Below are 24,311 nucleotides of genomic sequence, written 5' to 3'. Positions count from 1 at the left end.
GGGGGGAAGTGCGGGTTTGCTGGACAGAGGGGAAATAAGATGTGTGGGTACTGGAAAGGGTTTGGGTACTGGAGTTTGGGGGTGCTGAGTGCCAAGAAAGGTGCCGAGATGAGAATGGAAGACAGGCGGTAGGAAGAGGATTTGGGGGCGGGGACCGGGCACCAGAGCCTGGAGTTTGCAGGGAATGTGAGCATAAGCGGCTGCTGGGAAAACCAACCTAGTCCGTGCTGTGGATACCCAAAGGAGAAAGAGCTTTCCATGGATGGCGGGGCACGCAGTGAAAGGGATGTGGAGGCTGTTGGGGGACACCACGAGCTTATCTATATAGTTGGCAAGAGAATGTGGGGGCCCGAGGCCCAAGAATTTTGGAGAGGAGGCAGACAAGGGTGAAGAGATTGTAGAAATACAAAGAGGACCCTTGGAAGAAGGGATGAGCAGAGTGACTGGGAGCAGGGGTGATTTCCCCGTATATCCTAAGGATACCGTCAGACCGGCTGTCTGATGAGGTAGTCTGGGGAAACATGGAGACATAGGATGGTGCAGAGGGAGGGGTAGAAGAGGGAGGAGGCAGAAAAGCAGGTACTACATCAGGCACAGGGCACACAAAGGTACAGAGACACTGAAGCATGCTGGGGTCCATGTGCCGGGGAGGAACAGATGGGAGTGCTTTGGGAATGGAGAGAATTGGGTGCTACTGGGACGTGTGGCTTTCAGGAAACCTAACTGGTGGTCTTTACCATTCTAGCTGGTGTGATCTTGAGCAGGCCCTTCTTCTGTGCTTCAGTTTACATAGTTTAAAGATGGGAACACTCGCAATCAACCCCACTCAGGAATGTTGTAGTGACTTAAATATTAATGACCTAAAAGTGGTTGGCCATGCATGGTTTGTAATGTATCACTTGTGTTACTGGCTGAAGTTAGGATAAACCCCAGAGGCTGGATAAGCAGTCCGGGGCTGTCTTGGTTAGGGTTTCAATTGCTGAAACAAACACCGTGACTGAAAAGCAAGTTGAGGAGGAAAGGGTTTATTTGGTGTATACTTCCACAACACTGTTCATCATAAGGAAGTCCAGACAAGAACTCAACCAGGGAAGAGTCCTGGAGACAGGAGGTGATGCAGAGGCCATGGAGACGTGGTGCTTACGGGCTCTCTTCCCATGGCTTGCTCAGTCTGCTTTCTTATAGAACCCAGGACTTCCAGCTCAGATGTGGCACCACCCATAATGGGCTGGGCCCTCCCCCATCAGTCACTGATTAAGAAAATGCCCTACAGCAGATCCTATGGAGGCATTTTCTCAGTTAAGGTTCCCTCCTCTCAGATAGCTCTAGTTTATGTGTCAAGTTGACCTAAGGCCAGCCAGCATAAAGGTCGCCTGATCAGCTTTGGAAATGTGTGTCTGAGGTGTTTGGGTGGTGTGACATGAAAGAAATTCTAACTGACGTCACCCGAATATTCTCTTAGGTATTGAAGATTCCTTATCAGCTAGGTATAATGGTACACACCTTAAATTCCTAGCGCTTGGGAGGCAGAGGCAGGCAGATCCCTGTGAGTTTGAGGTCAGCCTGGTCTTCAGAGTGAGCTCCAGGACAGCCAGGGCTCCACAGTGAGACCCTGAATGGAGAACAAGCACACAATGTTACTGTGTGTCTCAGGAGAGTTTCTTAACCTGTCTGTGACTTACTTCCTTGCCTATAAAATGGAACTTAGTAGTGTTTAAGTCTTCTCCGTGGACTGGGTGTGAGGAGATACCCAGTGGGTCTGCTGTGAAGGGTTTTCAATGCTGCCTGGCCTGTAGTGAGCTGTGGCCTTGGCATGTGAACAACAGGCTCAGATCTGAGGTCAGGGTACGGGATGAGGTTTATGTGTCAAGCTAGGGCTGAAAGAGATTGCAGAGTTGGATGTGGTGGCTAACATACATCACCCCAACAGTAGGAAGGCTGAAACAGTCTACAGTGTGAACTGTAGACTAGAGTGGGAGAGAGAGAGAGAGAGAGAGAGAGAGAGAGAGAGAGAGAGAGAGAGAGAGGGAGAGAGAGAGAGAGAGAGAGAGAATGGGGAAAGGTGAGGGTGGCAGGCATGCATGAATGACTGAAGGTGACTTTGCCTTGGCGAGGTGTAAAGGGGCAGCATGACGGGCACTGTTGCCTCATGGGGAGGTTCTTGGCATGTGGAGAGAGTGTCAGAGTAGTAAGAACATAAGGGCTTAGAAAAGGTCGTCACCCTGTGTCGGGATGAGACTGCCACAGAATACAATAAGAGCCAAAGTGCCCTGACCTCTGGATTGTCCCCAGACTGTCCATTGGCCTCACCCTTCTAGCCTCCTTAGACCCATTTCTCTCATCCTCCCACCCCTCCCCTTTCTTCAACCCTTCAATCTTCTCCCAGCACCTGCTTCATGCAGCTGCAAAGACTGCTGGGAGGGAGGAAGGGGAGGGCTGTGGGGGAGGAGGCGGGAGCCTGTGGACAGGCTTATTGGCCTCTGGGGCAGCACAATGGCTGGGGTATGCCTCTGTGTGCATGCATGATGTGGGGCCCATTAAACACAAGGAAGGAGGCAGCACACAGGCACGTGCAGAACACCCACTGGTGTACAGGAGCATGGGTCTTTACCGTGGATGCTCACAGAGGGTACTGACGGGGTACGGTGGCACTAGAATACAGTAGGCACACAGTTAGGTGTTATCCCCATGTGCTGGGAGGTACTCAGAGGGCGTGTGATGGGAATACACTGATATCAAAGTGAGGGGAGTCAAAATCAGGGCATACTGGGATGTGTGGGGGTGTCACTGAAATATACTGGAGTACTTGTGGAGGGCTGTTAGCTGAATATGTGGGGGTAGGTAATTGGGGAACCCGCATGGATATTATTGGAGTGGCTGAAAGCCACACAGATCGAGCTGAGGTTTAGTGTGTGTGGAGGGGTTGCTGAGCATTGCTGCAGAGAGAGAGGGAGCATGGCGCTGACCCTGGGTTCTAGATGCTAACAAAGAGGCACTGCAGTGCGTGTGTTCTGGAGTGTTCTGAGAGGAACTGGCTTGAGGCAGAGCAGCAGTTCAGGTGTTCCTGTCGTACACTGGGATGAGCAGGCGGAGAGAGCGTGGAGTGGGGTGCAGTGGTGATCCAGGACTGAGGCTGTGCTGCAGCCAATCTGAGGAAGCAGGAAAGCAGGTGCTATGATTGGAATTTTATCCATTTCCTGTGTTTGCATCCTACTAAGATGTCCTAGTGAGATATACGGCTTTAGAATTAACACCATATTCAGGGGGAGTTGGTGTTTACTTTTTCTAGTACTGGAGATGGAACCCAGGGCCTTTGTGCATGCTAAGCAGGTGCTCTACTATTGATCCATACCCTAGCAAATGTTCTAGGAAGAAGCCTCCAGCCCCTCGCTGGGGGATTTTAGGCAGGGGCTCTAGCTCTGAGCCACACCCCAGCCCCTCACTTGGGGGGTTCTAGGCAGGGGCTCTAGCTCTGAGCCACACCCCAGCCCCTCACTTGGGGGTTCTAGGCAGGGGCTCTAGCTCTGAGCCACACCCCTAGCTCTCTTTTCACGCGATGTCTTCAGACAGAGCCTCACTAAGTTACTCGGGCTGATCTTGAGCTTTTGCTCCTCCTCTCTCAGCTCCTCCCCAGCAGCTGGGCTTGCATCATCAAGACTGGTAGTTGGTGTGTGACCAGAGTGTTCTGACAGCCTATGTGTGGCACACTGGACACTTCTCAAGGGATGCAGCAGTCAGCACTGTCCATCGGAACTTTCAGTAACTGACAGGAGTGTTCTGTGTCATCAGGGACACTACATGGCCACCATAACTGAGGAACTGACACTTTAAAATAGTCCTATGCAGCTAGAGGCTGCCATACTGGACAGGGCAAAGTAAACATTGTTTCAGTCTGTCCTCTGGAGGCCTTCCTGTAGTAAAAGAGATGAGGTGTGTTTGTACATTCGCCTCTTGGCTTAGCACCTTGGCCTATGACATGGTGTGGGTCCTGTGCCCTACCCTGTGTGTGTAGTACGACTCTGGATGTCTCACAGTCTTCTCAGCCAGGCCCTCAGGACAGACTTGGTAACTGAAGCACAGAAGGTTAAAGTCATAGGTTCAAGGTCACAGACAGGACACTGCCAGCCAGCACCCATTCAGGGCTGTGATCATTCACAGCCTCTTCTGCCCACCCCACTGGGTGCCTGGTGCGCTGTGGGCTCGGTAACAGCTCTGCTGAGTGGATGGGTGGATGGATTCACGGAAGGATGAATGAGGAAAGAGTGGGTGGAAACCGGAGCACCCCGGGCTTTGAGGGGGTGTCTGGAGCATAAGTACAGACTGGATGGGAGTGGGGAACTGCAGTGAATGGTCTCCATGCAGAGCCTGGGGCACCCTGTGACTGGGTGGGGCACCAACTCTGTGCCTCATGAGTCCTTCTCCACCCCCATCCCTTCCTCCTGCCTCCTGCCAGTGATTACATCATCAAGGAGAAGACAGTCTTACTGCAGAAGAAGGACAGTGAGGGGTTCGGGTTCGTGCTACGGGGGGCCAAGGGTGAGTGCTGGCCGGGGAGGGGACGGGAGATCCTCTCTGACCCAAGCAGTAGGGCCTGGATAGGGAGGACGGAAAAAGAGAAGGGACCCCCCCTACACACACACCCTAAAGCCCACCCATTGCCCCACCCTGGGGTGCTGGTCCCTCAGCTCCAGTGAGTCCACTGTGACTTGGTCTGAGCCCCATCCCCTGCTCGGCCTCTCCACCCCCTCCCCTCCGACCCCGCCGGCTCCTCCCCGTCTGCAGCGCAGACCCCCATCGAGGAATTCACCCCCACCCCGGCCTTCCCGGCGCTGCAGTACCTCGAGTCTGTGGACGAGGGTGGCGTGGCATGGCGGGCTGGACTACGGATGGGAGACTTCCTCATCGAGGTGAGCCCCAGCCACACTGTCCTTCTGGGGACCCTGGGGACAGACTGTCACCTGCTCTCCACATTCAGCAACTCTCCCTGGACCATTGAGAGGTGCCCACACCAGAGTGGTGGCTCACACCTGTCATCCCAGCTAGCCATCTCAAGGAAATTGCCACTACCACTAGTTCAAGGCCAGCCTGGGCTACCTAGTGAGTTCCAGGTCAGCCTGGGCCACAGAGTAAAACTGTACCTAAAAATATAAAAATGAAGTATCATAGAATTGTCCCCCAACATATGCAGTACAGGGACATGAAGGGTGTGCAGGTCAGCCCATTCCTGGGGACACGGGAATTACAGGGAGCCGTGGAAGGGTTAAAGAATGAGAAAGGGTGGGGTAGAAGGTCACTCGGTCTGGGACTCGGGAGCTGAAGGTCTTCTACCCTCTCCTTCACGACACAGGTGAATGGACAGAACGTAGTGAAGGTTGGCCACCGTCAGGTAGTCAACATGATCCGCCAGGGAGGCAACACGCTGATGGTCAAGGTGGTAATGGTGACCAGACACCCAGACATGGACGAGGCTGTCCACAAGAAAGGTACTTCTTCACCGCTGTCACCGTAGCTGTCGTGGAGAGCTGGCCTGGCACACACAGAGCCCTGGGCTCCAGCCCCAAGGCTGCAGGGAGGGACATTATGGTGCACACCTGCAATCTCAGCACTCAGGAGGTAAAGGCAGGAGGATCAGAAGGCGGAGACCATCCTGGGCTACTAAATGAGTTTGAGTTAGTCTAGGCTACGTGATACTTTGTATCAAAACAAAGGGGCACCTCCAGCCACCAAATTAAGACTCTTAGGGTCACTCCTCAACCCCCCACAAGGCTCTCCTTTCCCCTCAAGGCCTGCCTGTTCATAACCTTTCTGGGGAGAAACTGAGGCAGAGAGGGCTCAGCGTGCTGGGGTGCTGTTCTCAGAGTTCTGGAAGCACAGTGGAAGGAATGGGTGTCGAGGGGTCTTCTCCCGGCAACACTGACACCTCCCGCCCACCCCCACCTTTCCAGCATCCCAGCAGGCTAAGCGGCTCCCGCCCCCAGCCATCTCCCTGCGTTCCAAGTCTATGACCTCAGAGCTGGAGGAAATGGGTGAGCCTGTGGGGCTGCCGGGGCTGAGGGCCAGGGGCGGCCAGGGGCAAGGGGCTGGACCACCCTTGACTTTGTCAGTGTTGTTAGTCACGAGGGGTCCTCGTCCTCCTCCTGTCCCGCCCCCCCTCCATGTCCTTGGGCCAGGTTCTGTGGCCTGCCTGTGTGTCACTGGGGAGTTTTTGAGTCTCCCCCTGCCCTCTTGTATCTCTGTTTCTCTGTCCTGGGTCTCTGGGGGTCTGTATGTGTCCCCCTACCATGGGTCACTCTCCTTTTGTCCCCTACCCTTTCTTCTACTGTCTCTCTACCAACAGAGGAAGGTTAGCGACTCCTAGCAGGCAGAATATCATGACCTGGGGTGGGTCTCATTTTCCTCTGACCTGGGGCCAGTTGGGCAGATGAATGACTATCCCGCTACCCGGGTCCTTAGGGAGGTGGGCATTCCAAAGAGGGGTCCCTCACCTCCCCCTGATGTCCTAACTCTTGGCTCCTCTGCTGTCTACCCCTGGGCTAGTCTCCCCCTGGAAGAAGAAAATTGGTGAGTGGGTTCAGGTCTGGTGGGAGGGCCCAGTCTCCTGACCCCAGCGGCGGATTCACCCTTCCCTTGACCCCAGCCCCTCACTGCCCCCACCTTGTGTTGGCCACACTTGCTGGTCCACACCTGCTGGCCATGCCCTCTGCAGGGGTACCCTTGAGCTTCATCCCTCTCCTTTGCCCACAGAATATGAACAACAGCCAGCACCAGTGCCCAGCATGGAGAAAAAACGGACCGTGTATCAGATGGCACTCAGTAAGATGCCACAGCATGGCTCCCTAATGCCAAATCCCCCCTCCCAGCCTTTGAGGATGCTGCATGCATTCGGGCCCTCCTCCCTGGGTGCCCCTCAGACACCTGGGAGCTAAGCACTTGGGGCCCTGGAAACCGGTTACATCATTGTGTTACCCACTCTCCTGTGCTTGTCATCACTGGGCCCTGCCTGCTGGACTGGGAGGTGTTCCCAGAGACAGGACTAGGACCACAAGAGCCCCGAGGTGGCCCGGTCTCTGTGGTAGGCCACTTGCATTGTCTCTTTGACTGTCTTCACTCCCCGCAGACAAACTGGATGAGATCTTGGCCGCTGCTCAGCAGACCATCAGTGCAAGCGAGAGTCCTGGGCCTGGTGGCCTTGCGTCCCTGGGAAAGCACCGGCCCAAAGGGTTCTTTGCCACTGAGGTAGGTACCCTGGTGTGAGAAGGAAACTGAGGGGCTCGCGTGCAGGTTTGAAGACGCCCAAGTGTCTTCATGTGAGCTCCACACTCGTCTTGAGAAGTACCACACTTCCTTCCTCCTCTCTCATCTCCCTCCATTCTTGACCATTCTGCTTCTCATGTTAAGTCTCATCCGCCCTTTCCTTCCCATTTTAGGGACCTCACGTAAGACAAAGTAATGCTATAGAGATGTAGCATGATGGTTCATGCCCATCATCCCAGATCCTGAGAAACTGAGTCAGGAGGGTTGCTGTAAGTTTGAGACCAGCCTGATCTACATAGGGAAATCTTGTCTCCAGATCAAAAAAAAAAAATTAAGAAAATGATGTCATAGTTATATATCCTCAGCATAATCCTAGATGCTCAACAGATGTTAGATGGCTATTAAAATATTGATGCTGTGACTGGAGAGACAGCTCAGGGGTTGAGAGTATATATTGTTCTTGCAGAAGGCTGGTGTTCAGTTCCCAGAACCCCCTGGGGCTGCTGACTACTGCCTATAACCCCAGCTCCAGGAGCTCTGATGCCCTCTCCTGCCCGCCCAGGGCACAGCACAGTCCATTGCACAGTCCCACATGCAGACACATGGACACACACATGATGTTTTAAAAATAGAGTTGAGAGTGATTGAAGAAGAAACCTAAATCCAACCTACACACACACACACATACGCATGAAGGTGTGCACACACATATACACACACATGCATACACACTGTGAACAATGGCTCTCCACCTGCCCTTCCCCACAGATAAAGGCTGGTCTGTATCAAGTACTTGTTCAACAAATTTCAGATATGGTGCTCCACACAGATACCTCATGCCTGCCTTAGAATCTCCCTGTGAGGGATGCTGCAGTGGTTAGCGCGGTACAGGTACCTCATGCCTGTCTTAGAATCTCCTTGTGAAGTATGCTTGCAGCGGTTAGCGTGTTACAGGTGATCCTCATTCCTGTCTTAGAATCTCCCTGTGAGGGATGCTGCAGCGGTTAGCGTGTTACAGGTGATCCTCATTCCTGCCTTAGAAGCTCCCTGTGAGGGATGCTGCAGTGGTTAGCGCGGTACAGATGTGGAGCCTGGGCTCTTCTTCCTGGGCCCTGCTGGCTCTGCCCCATGGGTTTGGCTCTCTTACACCAACACAGGCACACCAGACAAACCTGTGTGTCCACACCGCCTGGCATCTCTCTATGCCTTCTGCCTGCCACAGCTCTGTCCTCAGGTAAGCCCAGGGTCTGCTTGGCAGACTGGTGTGGGCTCCTCAGCTCTGCTTACTGCATCTCTGTCTTAGAGCAATGCTCATAGAGACCACCCGTGACATAGACGAAAGCCAGTCCCTGAAATAGCTGTTCTGTGGGGCTGAACCTAGGGTCTCCTGCATTTTTTTCTTTTTCGTTTGTAGCCACTTCTTAAGTCAGACTTTTTTTTTTTGTTGAGAAAAAAAAAATTCTGCCTCCTCCCCGCCTCCCATTTCCCTCCCCCCTCCCTTTTCCCTCCCCCTCCGCCCACTCCTCTCCGGTCTCCTGCATTTGACCACTGAGACATACCTTCAGCTCCGTCACTGGGGGGGTCCTAGAAAAGGGCTTTACCACTGGACCGTGCCCCTGGTCCCTCACCGAGGAGATTCTAGGCCAGCAGTTCTCAATGTGTGGATCAGGATCCCTTTTGTCAGACATCCTGCATATCAGATATTTATATAACATTCATAACAGTAGCAAAATCACAGTTATGAAGTAGCAATGAAAATAATTTTACAGTTGGGGTCACCGCAGCTTGAGGAACTGTATTAAAGGGTCTCAGTGTTAGGAAGGTTGAGAACCACTGTTGTAGGCAGAAGATTTATCACTCAGCTACTCCCAGCCTCTCACTGGGGGATTCGAGGCAGTGACTTTTCTACTGAGCCACACCCCCAGCCCCTCATTGGTGGGTGCTATGTAAATACCGTAAATACTCTCCAACCTTCAAAATAAGTTTTAAGTGAATTCTGAAGTCAGAAGAAGTGGCTCACACCTATAATCCAAGCATTCCAGAGACTGAGGCAGGAGGATTGCCATGAATTTTAAGGACCAACCTGTCCTACCAAGTGAGACCAACACAGAAAACCGAAGGATAAAACAGATTAGTTGCTACAGCAATATCGGTGTGGCACCTAGGTGCTCTAGCTGCAAAGTCCGCAGCAGCATAAACACTGTAGAAATGAGCCACTGCTTGATGGGGTGGGAAATCTCTGCAAACTCTTGGGGGGGGGTGGCCAGCCATCTCGGCAAGACTGGCTTGCTACCTTAGCTTTAAGGGAGAAGAGGGCTGAGTTTTCCACTGGATGATGTGAAGACAGGTTGTCATTTGTTCCCTCGGACCACACACTCCAACCCCAGAGAGCCTGCACTTTTATGCAGAGGCAGGGAGCAGGTTTTGCAGCCAGACTCCTGAAATTCCCAGGAAATTCTTCTCTGGCTAGCAGAGTGTCCTGCAGGCCCCGCACTCCCGTCATGCCTGTCCTGGGTTTCTTAGGGTGTCGGAAAGGTCTGCAGTTGTTAGGGTGGGTGATTGCTGTGCTGTCCTGCCGCACAAGGCCAGAGCAGGAAAAAAGGGAGAGCTAGGTGTGCACCCGGTAGACAAGTGAACACTCTGCAGGGGCAAGGCCCAGTGTTCAGTGAGAGCTGGGTGTGCACCCGGTGGACAACTGAACACTCCGCAGGGGCAAGGCCCTGTGTTCAGTGAGAGCCAAGAGTGCAGTCGGTGGACAAGTGCACACCCAGCAGGAGCAAGGCCCCGTGTTCAGTGAGAGCTGGGTGTGCACGCGGTGGACAAGTGCACACCCAGCAGGAGCAAGGCCCTGTGTTCAGGCTGCAGCACCAAGAGAAAGGAGGTGGCAGGCAGGAAGAGAGTGTGGGTGAAAGGAGCGGAGAATTGATGGGGACGGGAGGCAGACAGAGAAGGGAGTCAGAGGGCACAGGTCTTTCAGCCAGGCTGCGTTCTCCCTGTGTGACTTTGAACCACACTATCTCACCCCCAGCATTTGTTTCCTGACCTGTAGAATTTTGAAGCTTGCTGCACTCAGGAGGGTCGAGTGAGGTCAGCTCCTGTCCCGCAGGGCTCTCAAAAGCAGCAGTCTTCCTCTGCGGCCTGGTGCTGTCACCCTCTGATCTCACTCCAGCACATCCCTTCTGAGCCGCAGGGTCCCAAACTGTCCCGACAGCCCATCTCTTGTGCGTGTGCTCATGTGTGTGCGAGCACAGACTTTGGTGTCACCCATCTTGTTTGCTGAGGTCTCCTGCTGCACCTGGAGGTCACTGATGAGGCTAGCCTGGCTTGTCAGCGGGTCCCGGAGAGCCGTGTGTCCTCCCACTCAGCGCTGTGATTCCAGGGGCAAGCCACCACTCCAGGCCTTTCCTGCAGGGTCACGGCAAGCATTTTACCAACTGAGCCATTCCCCAGCCTCAGCTCTTAAGTTTTAATACATCTATCCCTTCCTTCTTAACCATCTAGCTGGTGCTTGAACAAATCTAAAGACAGGAACTCACACGTCCTATTGTAGTGTCTCTCCGGATGGACAGACTTCTAGAGAGCTCTTCCTTACATGGCCCCCAAATCTACCTTCCCTGACCCTTCAGTGAACCTTTTCATCACCGTCTTCTCTGACAAGTTTCCTTGGAGAGGAGAAAAGATCACCTCAATTTTCTAGATGACAGACAGATGTTAGGGAACTGAACTCGCTTGCTCAGGCCTCTCGGCAATGTCTATCCAATCCAAGCAGAGCTCTGTTGAGACTGGCCCCACTCCTTAGCTAACCCAAGCAGGCAGGGGTGCTTTTTTTCCCAATATTTCTTCAAGCATGTGTGTGGATGTTTATTAGGTGTGTGTATGCATGGGGGGTTATATATTGGGTGTGCATAGGTATATGGTGTAGGCATGTGGTGTGTGGCATATGTATGTGCATGGTCTATGTGTATAGTGTGTTTGGTGTATTTATGGTGTGTGTGCATGGTGTGCGTATATGTGTATGGTATATGTGGTAGGTGTATATATGTGTATGATATGTGGTGTGTGTATATGTGTATGGTATATGTGGTAGGTGTGTATATGTGTATGGTATGTGGTGTGTGTATATGTGTATGGTATATGTGGTAGGTGTGTATGATGTGGATGTGGTATGTATGTATGTGGTGTGTGCTGTACAGTGTGTGTATTGTATGATGTTTGCATGATGTGATGGGTGAGGGTTGTATACGCGTGCTGGTGGTGGGCGGGGTGCATGATTGTGTGTGTGTGTGTGGTGTGCATCGTGTAAGTGTGGCACATTCCAGGACCATGCAGGACAGGCACCTCCCTCCCTCCATCACCCTATCTTCTTCCTTTGAGACAGATTCTCACTGAACCAGAAGCTCAGTTTTGTCTAAATTGGCTGTCTGTCAAGATCTAGGAATCCATCTTTGCCCCCTCGCCACACCTGAGCCCCAGTGCTAGTATTACAGGCACAGGCAGCCAGGCCCAGAGTTTTATGTAGGTACTGGGGATTCAAACTCAGGACCCAATTGCAGAACAAGTGTTCTTACCACTGAGGCATCTTCCAGCCCCTTGCCCATTGTTTTGACCTGAGCTTTTCCAAGCCAGAGTATTTTTTCCTGGTATGCAGATCATGTCCTTTCCTCAGACTGGGCTCCCTTAGGAATCTGCTCTTCCCCCTGGAACCTTCTCTGTGGCTCTCATTACCTCGGGTTCTCTTCAGTTCCAGGCTCTCTAATGCGACTTCGTCATACTCCTGTTTCTGCTGTGACTCGGCCTCCCTTTTCGCCACCTCTCTCTCTTGTCACCCCTGTCCGGTCCCTGGGATCCCTGTGAGGAGCCTGTTCCCTGACTCTCAGACTCTTTGCTGGTCTAATGGGATAACAGGCACTTACCCTGTTTCTGGGTTCCTGGGCCCTGTGGAAACAGCATCCTCCACAGGGCATCTGTCTTTCCAGAGCTGGGCAGCCATTTTTCTTGGGTGTTTGTTATTTTTCTGAGACAGGGGTCTTACGCTGTAGCTGACTGCCTGGAACTCACTCGTAGACCAGGCTAGTCTGGAATTCATGGTAATCCTCCTGCTTCTGCTTCTGCAGGCCTGGGATGTTAGGTGTAAGTCAGCACACTGAACTCCCAGTTCTGTTGTCTAATTTATTTACAGCTTGCCTTTCATGTCAGGACATCCTTGGTAGTGGAACAAATAAAACAAACATAGCAATAGGCAGTTCTAACCTAGTCTGCCAGATGGTGCCCTTGAGACCCAGCAGAGCCTTGAGTCTCCCAGGCCATCACTGCCCTCTGAGGTCTCCAGGACGATGGACATAGTCCACATGTTTTGTGTGGAATCACCATCACAGCCAGTGTGATGGGTGGGTGGAAAGTCAGATGGACAGAAAAATCTGCAGAGATGGAATGACAGACAGATGGACTGGTGAGTGGACAGGCAGAAATGACGCAGGGAATGATGGACACAGGATGGCCTGAGTGGGCCTGGAAAGATGGGCAGTGACTGAGGGTTTGTTGTGTTGTCATGAGGATGGGAGTTTGGATCCCAGGCCCACATAGTCCAGCATCTCCCACATGTGCAACTCTAGCTCTGGTACTCTTTCTGGCCTCTGAGCAGAGGAGTGTGTGAGCACCTGCACACACCGCACACGTGCGTGCTCACACGCCACGCAAACACGCACATGCTCGCATGCACGCACACCCCCCCCACACCACACACGCGCACACACATATACACATGCACATACATGCACACACCACACGCACGCAAACACGCACATGTGTGCACACACACGTGCGCACATGCACACACCACACATGCACACACACCACACATGCGCACACACATGCATACAACCCACCACACACACCTACACGCACACACATGCACACACATCACCCTTGCACACACACATGCACACACTCACACGCACACACACATGTGCACGCACGCACATCTTTAAGATAATGATGAACTGAAGTTGAAGAGCAGCTCATGTAGGCTCTGATAGGACCGTGCCTGTGCCTGTTTGGCCTCACACCTGGGTGTTTCTGTGGTCTGATATGAGCTGCAGCTGCCAGGAATCAGAACCGAGGGCCTCGTGCTTGTGTGTGTAGCAAAGTACTTTACTGACTAAGCAATCTCTCCAGCCCTGATTTCTTTTTGAAAGACTCTGCCAAGTCTGGAAAAGAGACTAGAGAGGGGTGAACAAGAGAAGCAACAGAAAGCCAGAGAAAGAGTGTCCCTGGGACCTGGGTACAGGCCACGACTGCAGGTGGTGCTGGCTGAGGACAGCTCATGCTTGCTTTTCTTTCCTTTTTTCTGACTGCCACCCCAGAGAAGCTCTTCAGGAACTGCTCTCCAGCTTCCCCACACCATGTTTCTGGCGTGCAGAGACGCAGAGGAGAAAAGCCTCCAAGTGTGGAGAATTCTGACTGATCCTTCTCTACTCTCTTCTCTCTCTCTCTCTCTCCCTCTAACTGCTACGCTGAAGTCGAGCTTTGATCCCCACCACCGCTCCCAGCCGAGTTATGACCGGCCTTCCTTCCTGCCTCCCGGACCTGGCCTTATGCTCCGGCAGAAATCCATTGGTATGTCTCTCAGAGTGGGATGTGGTCCGGGAGCATAGGACTGTCTCGGCTTGGCGATGTGTCTAGCATCACATTTGACCCTGGTTCAATGAGGTCGGGTTTGGATGAATCCGGGGTTTGCTTCTCAGCTGTGTGACCTGGGAAAGGTAGCATCTAGAAAACTGGGGTCTTTCGGGGTTCAAAGGATGGAGGGTTGGTAGCAGGCAGGTAGTAAGTAGAGGCAGATGCTTGTTGAGGGAGAAGTCAGCTGCTTCTTGCATGGCTCTGTGTAAAAATGATAGATAGCCTTTTCTTCTTAAGCCTGTTTTAAATCACTCCAAATCGCCATTAAATTATCATGTGCGCAAACCTTTGAACAACTAGTAAACGGCGCCCCCTCGTGGCCGAAGGGCGAAATTCTACTTAATTGAGCCTTTTCCCTTGCGCCCCTGCTGATGATTGCTGTTACGCAGTGCACTGCTTGCATCTAGGAGGAGCTGGTCCAGTCTCCAATTCCTCCCTTGGTCTTGTGTGTCTCAACAGGGGCTGCAGAAGATGACAGACCCTACCTAGCACCCCCAGCCATGAAATTCAGCCGTAGTCTGTCAGTCCCCGGTTCAGAGGACATACCCCCCCCACCCACTACATCCCCACCAGAGCCTCCCTACAGCACACCTCCAGCCCCCTCCTCTTCCGGCCGCCTCACTCCGTCCCCTCGGGGAGGCCCCTTTAACCCCGGTTCTGGGGGTCCCCTTCCTGCCTCCTCCCCTTCATCTTTCGATGGGCCATCTCCTCCTGACACCCGCGCTGGGGGCCGAGAGAAGAGCCTGTATCACAGTGGAGCCCTCCCCCCTGCCCACCACCATCCACCTCACCATCACCATCATCACGTCCCACCTCCGCAGCCCCACCATCACCATGCACACCCTCCTCACCCACCGGAGATGGAGACAGGAGGTTCTCCCGACGATCCCCCACCTCGATTGGCCCTGGGACCCCAGCCCAGCCTTCGAGGCTGGAGGGGCGGAGGACCCAGCCCGACCTCGGGGGCCCCATCACCTTCCCACCACAGCAGTAGCGGAGGCAGCAGCGGCCCCACTCAGGCTCCCGCCCTGCGCTACTTCCAGCTGCCCCCCAGGGCGGCCAGTGCAGCTATGTATGTGCCTGCCCGCACGGGCCGCGGTCGCAAGGGCCCATTGGTCAAGCAGACCAAAGTGGAAGGCGAGCCCCAGAAGGGCAGCCTCGCTCCCGCGTCCTCCCCAACATCCCCAGCGTTGCCACGGCCTGAACCACCTCCGGCCGGGCCATCGGAGAAAAATTCCATCCCCATCCCTACAATCATCATCAAAGCCCCATCCACCAGTAGCAGCGGGCGCAGCAGCCAGGGGAGCAGCACAGAGGCTGAGCCCCCCACCCAGCCCGACGGCGCGGGCGGCGGTGGATCCTCGCCCAGCCCTGCGCCTGCCACGTCCCCGGTGCCGCCGTCTCCGTCGCCCGTGCCCACCCCTGGGTCGCCCAGCGGCCCAGCAACCCTGGACTTCACCAGCCAGTTTGGAGCAGCCCTGGTGGGCGCGGCACGGAGGGAGGGAGGCTGGCAGAACGAAGCCCGGCGGCGGTCCACGCTGTTCCTGTCCACCGATGCGGGAGATGAGGATGGAGGCGACAGCGGGCTGGGCCCGGGGGCTCCCCCAGGTCCCCGGCTGCGCCACTCCAAATCCATTGATGAAGGCATGTTCTCCGCCGAGCCGTACCTCCGGCTAGAGTCAGGGGGCAGCAGCGGGGGCTATGGGGCCTACGCAGCCGGCAGTCGAGCCTACGGGGGCAGTGGGAGCAGCAGCGCCTTCACCAGCTTCCTCCCCCCGCGGCCTCTGGTGCATCCGCTGACTGGCAAGGCCTTAGATCCCGCCTCTCCGCTGGGGCTGGCCTTGGCCGCCCGGGAGCGGGCCTTGAAAGAGTCCTCGGACGGTGGGGGCACCCCTCAGCCGCCTCCGAGACCCCCGTCGCCACGCTACGATGCCCCGCCGCCCACCCTCCACCACCACTCGCCTCATTCACCCCATTCGCCACATGCACGTCACGAGCCAGTGTTGCGCCTGTGGGGGGACCCCGCGCGCCGGGAGCTAGGGTACCGGGCAGGTCTAGGGAGTCAGGAGAAGGCCCTTCCCGCCAGTCCACCTGCAGCTCGCCGCTCCCTACTGCACCGTCTGCCCCCGTCAGCTCCAGGGGTCGGGCCGCTCCTGCTGCAGCTGGGGCCGGAACCCCCAACTCCCCTTCCTGGGGTGAGCAAGGCCTGGCGCACTGCGGCCACGGAGGAGCCTGAGCGGCTGCCTCTGCATGTGCGCTTCCTTGAGAATTGCCAGGCCCGGCCTCCCCCAGCGGGCACGAGAAGGTCCTCCACTGAAGACGGGCCCGGGGTCCCACCTCCCAGCCCTCGCAGGGTCTTGCCAGCCTCTCCCACCTCTCCGCGGGGCAGTGAGGAGAACGGCCTTCCGCTGCTGGTCCTGCCGCCGCCAGCCCCTTCCGTGGATGTGGACGACGGCGAATTCCTCTTCGCGGAGCCGCTGCCTCCACCCCTGGAGTTTTCCAACAGTTTCGAAAAGCCAGAGTCGCCCCTCACGCCCGGGCCTCCCCACCCGCTGCCCGACCCGCCCTCCCCAGCTACCCCTCTACCTGCAGCCCCACCCCCGGCTGTGGCCGCAGCCCCTCCCACCCTGGACTCCACCGCGTCTAGCCTGACCTCTTACGACAGCGAAGTGGCCACGCTGACCCAGGGGGCTCCCGCGGCTCCCGGGGATACTCCTGCTCCAGGCCCGCCAGCTCCAGCAGCCCCAGCTCCCCCAGCCCCGCAGCCAGGCCCTGATCCTCCACCTGGCACGGATTCTGGAATTGAGGAGGTGGACAGTCGGAGCAGCAGCGATCACCCGCTGGAGACCATCAGCAGCGCGTCCACACTCAGCAGTTTGTCTGCCGAAGGAGGAGGCAACACGGGGGGCGTGGCTGGGAGCGGGGCCGGGGTGGCCAGTGGGACTGAGCTCCTGGACACCTACGTAGCCTACCTGGATGGCCAGGCCTTCGGGGGCAGTGGGACTCCTGGCCCACCATACCCCCCACAGCTCATGACTCCCTCCAAGCTCCGGGGCCGGGCGCTTGGGGCTGGTGGAAATTTGAGACCTGGTCCCAGTGGGGGACTCCGAGATCCTGTCACCCCCACCAGCCCCACGGTCTCTGTGACCGGAGCTGGAACAGATGGGCTTCTGGCCTTGAGTGCTTGCTCAGGACCCTCGACGGCAGGTGTGGCAGGAGGTTCCGTGGCGGTTGAGCCAGAAGTCCCGCCTGTACCTTTGCCCACTGCCTCGTCCTTGCCTCGAAAGCTGCTACCATGGGAGGAGGGTCCGGGACCCCCACCACCGCCCCTGCCGGGGCCCCTGTCCCAGCCTCAGGCCTCTGCCTTGGCCACGGTCAAAGCCAGCATCATCAGCGAACTCAGCTCGAAGCTCCAGCAGTTTGGTGGGTCCTCTGCTGCGGGAGGAGCTCTGCCTTGGGCTCGGGGAGGCAGCGGGGGCAGCACAGACAGCCACCACGGAGGAGCCAGTTACATCCCAGAGAGGACCTCCTCCCTGCAGCGGCAGAGGTGAGCAGAGACCTGTAACTGGCGGGTGGCTATGGCAGGTGCTGGAGCCCAAGGTCCCCAAAGAGCCTCGGAGTTACAGAAAACAAACTGGGCTGTCTTGCAGGAATCGGACCTCTAAGAAGCACACTTTCAGCTCCATGGTCACCATAGCCCAAGATGAATGGCTACATGTTTTTATTTTGTTTTTGATGGTCCTGGGGATCAAACCTAGGGCTTCAGGCATGCTAAACAAGTGCTCCACTATTGAGCCATGGCCCCAGCCCCTCACTGGGAGTCTAGTCAGGGGTTCTACCACCAAATCACACCCTGACCTCTTACTGGGGGACTGTAGGCACGGGTTCAACCACTGAGCAAAGCTCCCAGCCTTCTTATTATGTTTTGAGTCATTACCTAGTTAAGTTGCTTTGGCTGGCCTTAAACTCTGTTTAGAGTTCAAAAACCAAGTTTAGATTTCTGATCCTCGTGCCTCAACCTCCCCAGTAACTGGAATGACAGACCTATACATCCCAAAGCCTAGACACAAAATATCAACAGCAAAACTGCATTAACTAAAGGTGTCTGTGTGGCTCTTCACAGTGCCTACTTGTAAGGGATTGAGGCAGAACTTGAGCCACTGCCGTCAACATGATGGAGGAGGGCAGGGCATCTTTGGGGAACCCAGCTCCCTCTAGATAGGATGATATGGGCCCTGCTGTCACTCCCCAGATACTTCTTCATTGTGGTCTCTTTGAAGCCATGACCCATTCTCACAATGGCTAGAAAGCAATTCCATCTTTAACTCAGATGCACGGAGGAGAGCTTGAAATGCTTCCTCTCCGTCTACAGTGCACTATGATTCTGTCCCCTGTATCTAACAATCCAGGGTGGATTTAACAAGCTGCGGAGATAAGAAACAATTCACTCATTGTTCTTCACGGGTGGGCGGGAGGGGGCTGCAGGTAGGCATCAGTGCATGGATTGAATGTTTAGCACAGCAATGTGCCCTCTAGAGAAGGGGAGGGGCACAGTGGACAGTTCAAGCCAGACCCAGAGCACATCTTGCTACTAGTTTATTAAGGCTCAGATGCCACACTGGGGGACTCTAGGCAGGGGCTTTACCACTGAGCCACACCCCAGCTAGACAGAAGGCACAATAATAACAGCTACCCTCTCAAAACAATCCACAAATTGGTTGGTTACAGATCTCTCAGAGGTCACCAGGCTGTGTGGGGGACAGTTAGCCACCCAGTGGAAATAGCTAGTTCAAAGGCCCTGCTGTGTGGCCATGCTGAAGGGAGCTCAAGGGATGAGGGGACCTTTTTCTCCCCTTGTTTCTTCTCTCTTCACCTCCCTCTCTTCACTTCTCTCTCTCTGTTCTCTGTCCCCACCCCCTTCCATCTCTTTCCCCCTTGAATGCCCACCCTCTTTTTTGTTTGTTTGTTTTGTTTTGTTTCTGTCTCCCTGTCTTCCACTCTGCTATGACTGACCATAACCAAAAAAGGCAGTATAGAGTAGTGGTTAAGAGCTCAGACTTTGGTGACTTCTAACTGGGCTCTGCCACTCCCTGGCTGTGTGTCCTTAGGCAAGTTTCTTAAGCTCTCTGTGCTCTTGATGATAATAGTAACCTTCCACCAGGGCTGTTGGGGATTAAATTGAGATGAGATTCAGAAAGCCTTTAGAACAATGCCTGACACACATGAGCTGCAGCAAGTGGTGGCGGGTGTTATTGCTATCACTTAATGGTTCTTTTTCTTCCATCTCTCTTGGCTATCACCCTCTCCCTGTCCTATTTCTTGCCCTTCACTTCTCTCCTGACATTCATCTGACCCTTCCTTACCACCACCCCATCTTCTCCGTCTCTGCCCCTACCCTTGTGTCTCTCCCTCTGAATCATGACTTCTGCCTCTTATGCACCCTTGCCCTCAACACTTCCCCCCAAACCCTTCTCCCTTACCCCTGGTCCCCTGCCCCCACCCCTTGTCACATTCCAGGCTCTCCGAAGACTCCCAGACCTCTCTTCTATCCAAACCCAGCAACAGCATCTTTCAGAATTGGCCTAAACCCCCGCTGCCTCCACTCCCCACCGGACCTGGGGTCTCCTCCTCAACAGCTGCAGCCCCAGGAGCTACATCCCCTTCAGCCTCACCCGCCTCAGCTTCCACCCGACACCTGCAGGGCGTGGAATTTGAGATGCGGCCTCCGTTGCTCCGCCGGGCACCCAGCCCCTCGCTGCTGCCTGCCTCGGATCACAAGGTCAGCCCAGCGCCCAGGCCCTCTTCTTTGCCCATCCTGCCTTCAGGACCCCTCTACCCGGGCATCTTTGACATCCGTAGCTCCCCGACCGGAGGGGCAGGAGGCTCGGCTGACCCTTTTGCTCCAGTCTTTGTGCCACCACACCCCGGGATGTCTGGCGGTCTCGGAGGAGCCTTGTCGGGAGCCTCTCGCTCTCTATCACCCACCCGCCTGCTCTCGCTGCCCCCGGACAAGCCATTTGGCGCCAAGCCTCTCGGATTCTGGACCAAGTTTGACGTCGCCGACTGGCTGGAGTGGCTGGGCTTATCAGAGCACAGAGCCCAGTTCCTGGACCACGAGATTGATGGCTCCCACCTGCCCGCCTTGACCAAGGAGGACTATGTGGACCTGGGCGTGACCAGGGTGGGCCACCGAATGAACATTGACCGGGCTCTCAAATTTTTCCTGGAGAGGTGATGGCTGGCCTGGACGGACCAACCCGTCCATAGGACCCTTCAGCCCGCTGACCTCTTGACCTCTGACCCCTCTGACCATCATTCTCTCCCCACCCTCTCAGGGGGCCAGGGATTTTGCTAAAACTGTGCCCTGCCCCGTCTCCCCAGGCCTGACTGAGGTCCCCAATGGACCGGATGCAGGCCAGACACTGGCACCTCACAAGAGGTGGGCAGCTGACACTGGGCTGCAAGTGGTGTAAGGGGGGGTGTGATTAGAAAATGACACAGGGGTACTGAGGAGGAGGAAAAGGACGACTGGGGGGGACAGACAGAGCCATAGAGGGTCAGCCCAGAGCCTGACCGGATGGGGGCTGCCCCCCAGGCCGCAGGGGAAGATTGCCCTCCTATTCCATCACCTGTGCTCCTCCAATAACCCTTTCCACCTGTCCAGGCCCCTCAGCCTCCCCCTCCCCCTGCCTCTTGCTTGCCGGCTCCGCACCCTGGCTGCAGTTTTGCACAAGCTTGTCCCCTTGGCTGTCTTGCACACCTCTGCCTGCGAGGCCCTCCCAGCTCCCTGATGCGCTCTTTTTTCTCTCAAGCGCCATGGCCTTTGCTAGCTTGTTCTCTGCATCCTTTCTTCTTGGGGGGTGGGGTTGCACCCTTTCTTTCTCTGATCACCCTGGACCCATGCTGCAGACACACATGGGACTTTCCTTCCTCTCCTTTTCACAGACCCAGGTATACTCCTGTAGCCCCTGGCCACCCCTTCTTTCTGCTCTGTCCTTGCACACTCCAAACACACTTACCTCCATTCTCATACCTGGAAACTCGTTCGTTCCTGTCCTGGCGCCCCTGAGCCCTTACTCTCCCTCTGTCATGATGGCACTCCTGTCCCCTGCCTTCTCCATTTTCTCTGACACTTGGCACACTCACATCCCATATCTCTCTCTTCTCTCCTCCTCCTCCTCCTCCTCCTCCTCCTCCTCCTCCTTCTTCCTCTCTCTCTCTCTCTCTCTCTCTCTCTCTCTCTCTCTCTCTCTCTCTCGTTTCCCTGTGTAACTCTGGCTGTCTCTGAAACTCACTCTGTAGACCAGGTGGCCTCGAACTCAGAGAGCCACTTGCCTCTGTTTCCCGAGTCCTCAACCGCCCAACTTCTGTTGACATGCACTCTCTTTCCTTCGCCCTCTTGCGCTCCCCAGCCTTTTGCTTCTCCCCAGGAGCTTTTCTTTCTTCTTTCTTTCTTTCTTCCTTTTTATTTTTTTATGGTGCTCAGGTGTGGGATGTATGTGCTTGCTGCGCTGTTCTGGTCTTTCTAGGTGACTTTTCCCGGTTGCCCTGCAGAGCCTGGCCTCTTTTCAGTTCGCATACTTGCCTCTCTCTAAGCACTCTTAGCCAGAACTTTCCTCCTCTTTTCCTGCGCCCACCCTAGGTCTTTGCTCACCTCCTCCTGCTGTTCCTAGGGAGAGGAGACCCTGCGCATGCACGCTGGCTCCCTGCTCACTAGGCTGTCACTCAGACCATCCATCTGTCTGTCAGTCCATTCTGCACGAAGATCCTCCTCCTCCCCCCACCCTTTCTTCTCTCCTAGATTACCCCTCCCCCTCCTTTCAGCATGGCTCCTCCCTCCCTGCACGTCCCCCCCCCCTGCTTCTGGGGCTTGGGAATTTAAAGCCACCTCTCCTCCCCTAGGTAGCCCCCTCCCCTGCTGTGGGTAAAAGGGGGAAGGGCATCGCCCTCAGGTCCCCCCCCCATGTTCAGCTGCCAAAGAAGGGAGCTCCCCTCCCCCCCCCAGCCCATTCCCTAAAGCTGCCCACCAGAACCCCCGGGGGCGCTCCGTCCAGGAGGGGAGGGCCAGCCCCGTCCCCTCACCACGTCAGGGAAATGCAGGGAACCTTGTGGGAGGGTCGCGGGAGGGGGGAGGGGTGGCAAGGACTGGAGAGGAGGTGGCACTGGGCCCCTACCCGCCCCCTCCCCCTGGTCGGATGCCCCCCGTCCGCAGGGGGCCTGCGCGGCGCCTGTCTATCAAGGGCTTGTTAATTCCGGATGGGTGCCGCGGGGTTGGGGAGGGAGTAAGGGGTGGGGTTAGGGGGGAAAGGAGTGGGGAGAGGGAAGGGGGAGGGGCCGGATGGGGGAGCGGGGTGGAGAGGAGAGACGAAGCAAAAAGAGAAATAATAGCAAAAGAAAAATATACAAAGCAAAATAAAAATTAAAAAACTAGAACACACACAAATCCAAACGGGGGGGTTAAAAAAAACTCCTGAAATAAAAGCCCTAGAACTGTCTTCCAAGGGGGCGGGAGGGGACGAGAAAGGATTTGGGCTCCTTCTGCTGCAGGGGTGTGACCTGGTGAATGACAGTAGAGGTCTGTCCCGCCCCCCACGCCCAACAAGAATTTGCTGAGAGAAATGGCTTTTGTATCAGGTCATTCTTTATAATTAAACTCACAGTATCCACCCCCTGGAGCCGGCCCCGCCTCCTTACTAGGGAGGCCACGCCCCTTACAAGCGGCAGGTCTGGGGACAGGGCGCATCTGGGACCCGCCCCCGCCATGCGTCAATCTTCTTCGACCGGCTCCGCCCCCAGAGCCTGGAGCATTCGCCGTCGGACTAGGGATCGGCGCAGGTGAAGGCGGTAGTCGCCCAGCAGCAGATCGTCGTGGCGCATCAGTGGGTAAGCGATTCCGCGGAGACAGAGTCCCGAGCGCAGCAGGCGCGAGCGCGTTTGGAAGTCTGTGACGGTGATGAGCCATCTGCGGGCGAGGCGAATACCGAAGGATGTCTCTTCCACCTCACCAAGGATGCTCCAGACCCCGGGCTCGCCGCCTTCCTTATCCAGGCCCGCCCCCTCACTGCTATCATCGTTCTGATTGTAACCAAAGTGTCACTCAGCCTAGGACCCGCCCCTCAGGGTGGCTCTGAACCTCAAACCTCACTGACCCCCCTCACCTTGACTTCACCTTCTCACTCAAGGCTCCAGTCTTTTTGTAGCTTTCAGCTCCACCCATCACTCACCTCCTTACTCTAACCCCACCCACCAGCTTCCTAGTCTAGGCCCCGCCCCCTCACTGCTCACTGTCCCTTCCCTCACTTCCCCCTCACTAGCTCGGACTCCACCTCCACGCTCCATTTGCTAAGTCCCACCCCCTGTCTCCCTGACTTCACCCCTCCCATCAGCCAATTAACCTAGACCACGCCCATGCATGGGCTCACCTGTCTCTGCGGCCGGCCGTCCCGCAAATGACATTCATGTTCTCATACCGGATGCTGCTCACACGCCCACTCTCCATGGCCCCGGGCATCTCCGCCTCCAGAGCCTCCAGCACCTCCAGGTGCGTGAAATCCTCCTGTGTTGGGGGTATACAGCTTCAGTCTGGTGGGAGGCTGGCCCAGACTTCACCTGCAGAACCACTAGGTTCTGTCGCTCTTGTCAAAGGGCAGACCACAGGTGTCTCTCAGATGCGAAGGCATCCGCCACTCAAGATCATTCTTAAAAACCAGAATGATTATGATTTCACCACCCTACAATGAAACTCTCCCAGAAACCAGCCATAGATGGTGCCTTAAAGTTCTGGAAGGTGCTTGGCAGAGTTTGGACCTATGGTCTCATGTTTAAGGTGGTGCAGTATTGGAAGGATCACAGGAAGTTGTTTCAGGAGATGTGCTGATCACTGGCCACAGTGCCAAAGGGAAGGAAACCGTTATCCCAGCACATAAAGCCAATGCGGATGGGCTGACACCACAGTTTAGTGGGTAAAGGTGCTTGACTTGAGTTCAACCCCCATAACCACATAAAGGTGGAAGGCGGGAACTGAGGTGTCCTCTGACTGCCACCTATCAGACATTAGGTGTGTCTGCCGGGGAGGCTGGATGGCCTCTTCCTCCCATCCGTGTACCTGCTTGCTTCTGAGCTCGAGAGAAAGCTGCTGTGCCCTATATAGGTCCCTTCCTCAAATGCACAAATGAAAGGAGAAATGGAGTGGGGACTTGTCCCCAAGAAACGAGGACAGCAACCCCCATGACAGAGTAAAGTCACACAAGCACCCAAAGAGGTGCCCAGTACAGAGTAGGTGCCTCTTAACGTCAGAACAGCAGATATGATCTTGTCCGTGTGTGTGTGTGTGTGCACGCACATTTGCTCTTTTTTTTTTTTTTTTTTTTTTGTTTTTT

General features: G+C 55.5%; 2 protein-coding genes and 1 long non-coding RNA gene across 19 annotated transcripts in view; 1 reads left to right on the top strand and 2 right to left on the bottom strand.

The window, feature by feature from the left end:
• The window catches only part of LOC126488172 (uncharacterized), a 22,650-nt gene extending 5,950 nt beyond the window's left edge, over positions 1-16,700 (bottom strand). The window contains exons 1-7 of one of the 6 annotated variants that reach the window (XR_007588598.1): positions 16,586-16,700; positions 16,307-16,421; positions 14,219-14,394; positions 13,840-14,133; positions 12,168-12,370; positions 10,298-10,659; positions 8,814-8,943 (exon numbers count right to left, since the gene is read on the bottom strand). This is a non-coding gene — a long non-coding RNA (uncharacterized lncRNA). Of the gene's footprint in view, positions 1-7,126; positions 7,246-8,813; positions 8,944-10,297; positions 10,660-12,167; positions 12,371-13,839; positions 14,395-14,523; positions 14,673-16,306; positions 16,422-16,585 lie in introns of those variants that run through there. The other 5 variants (XR_007588600.1, XR_007588596.1, XR_007588599.1 and 2 more) reach the window with 5 other exon arrangements.
• The window catches only part of Shank1 (SH3 and multiple ankyrin repeat domains 1), a 60,885-nt gene extending 40,718 nt beyond the window's left edge, over positions 1-20,167 (top strand). For 3 of the 11 annotated variants that reach the window (XM_050121416.1, XM_050121419.1, XM_050121420.1), the window contains 5 exons: positions 6,745-6,813; positions 7,118-7,236; positions 13,773-13,869; positions 14,392-17,479; positions 19,450-20,167. In XM_050121416.1, coding sequence (XP_049977373.1) covers positions 6,745-6,813; positions 7,118-7,236; positions 13,773-13,869; positions 14,392-17,479; positions 19,450-20,167 — 4,091 coding nt within the window. Of the gene's footprint in view, positions 1-4,453; positions 4,537-4,782; positions 4,908-5,347; positions 5,484-5,945; positions 6,027-6,744; positions 6,814-7,117; positions 7,237-13,772; positions 13,870-14,391; positions 17,480-17,582; positions 18,359-18,959 lie in introns of those variants that run through there. The other 8 variants (XM_050121418.1, XM_050121417.1, XM_050121415.1 and 5 more) reach the window with 8 other exon arrangements.
• A 2,530-nt stretch (positions 20,168-22,697) lies between these two features.
• The window catches only part of CUNH19orf81 (chromosome unknown C19orf81 homolog), a 17,541-nt gene continuing 15,927 nt past the window's right edge, over positions 22,698-24,311 (bottom strand). For both annotated transcript variants that reach the window (XM_050121423.1, XM_050121425.1), the window contains exons 4-5: positions 23,355-23,488; positions 22,698-22,894 (exon numbers count right to left, since the gene is read on the bottom strand). In XM_050121423.1, the coding sequence (XP_049977380.1) occupies positions 22,699-22,894; positions 23,355-23,488 (330 nt within the window). In that variant the 3' untranslated portion in view covers position 22,698. The remainder of the gene's footprint in view (positions 22,895-23,354; positions 23,489-24,311) is intronic.

The sequence above is a fragment of the Alexandromys fortis genome, unplaced genomic scaffold (assembly GCF_014885135.2).
Source record: "Alexandromys fortis isolate MF-2015 unplaced genomic scaffold, M_Fortis_MF-2015_v1.1 scaffold_161, whole genome shotgun sequence".
Classification (NCBI taxonomy): domain Eukaryota; kingdom Metazoa; phylum Chordata; class Mammalia; order Rodentia; family Cricetidae; genus Alexandromys; species Alexandromys fortis.
Note: the sequence above shows the minus strand (reverse complement) of the source record. Positions and strands in the feature narration are given on the sequence as shown.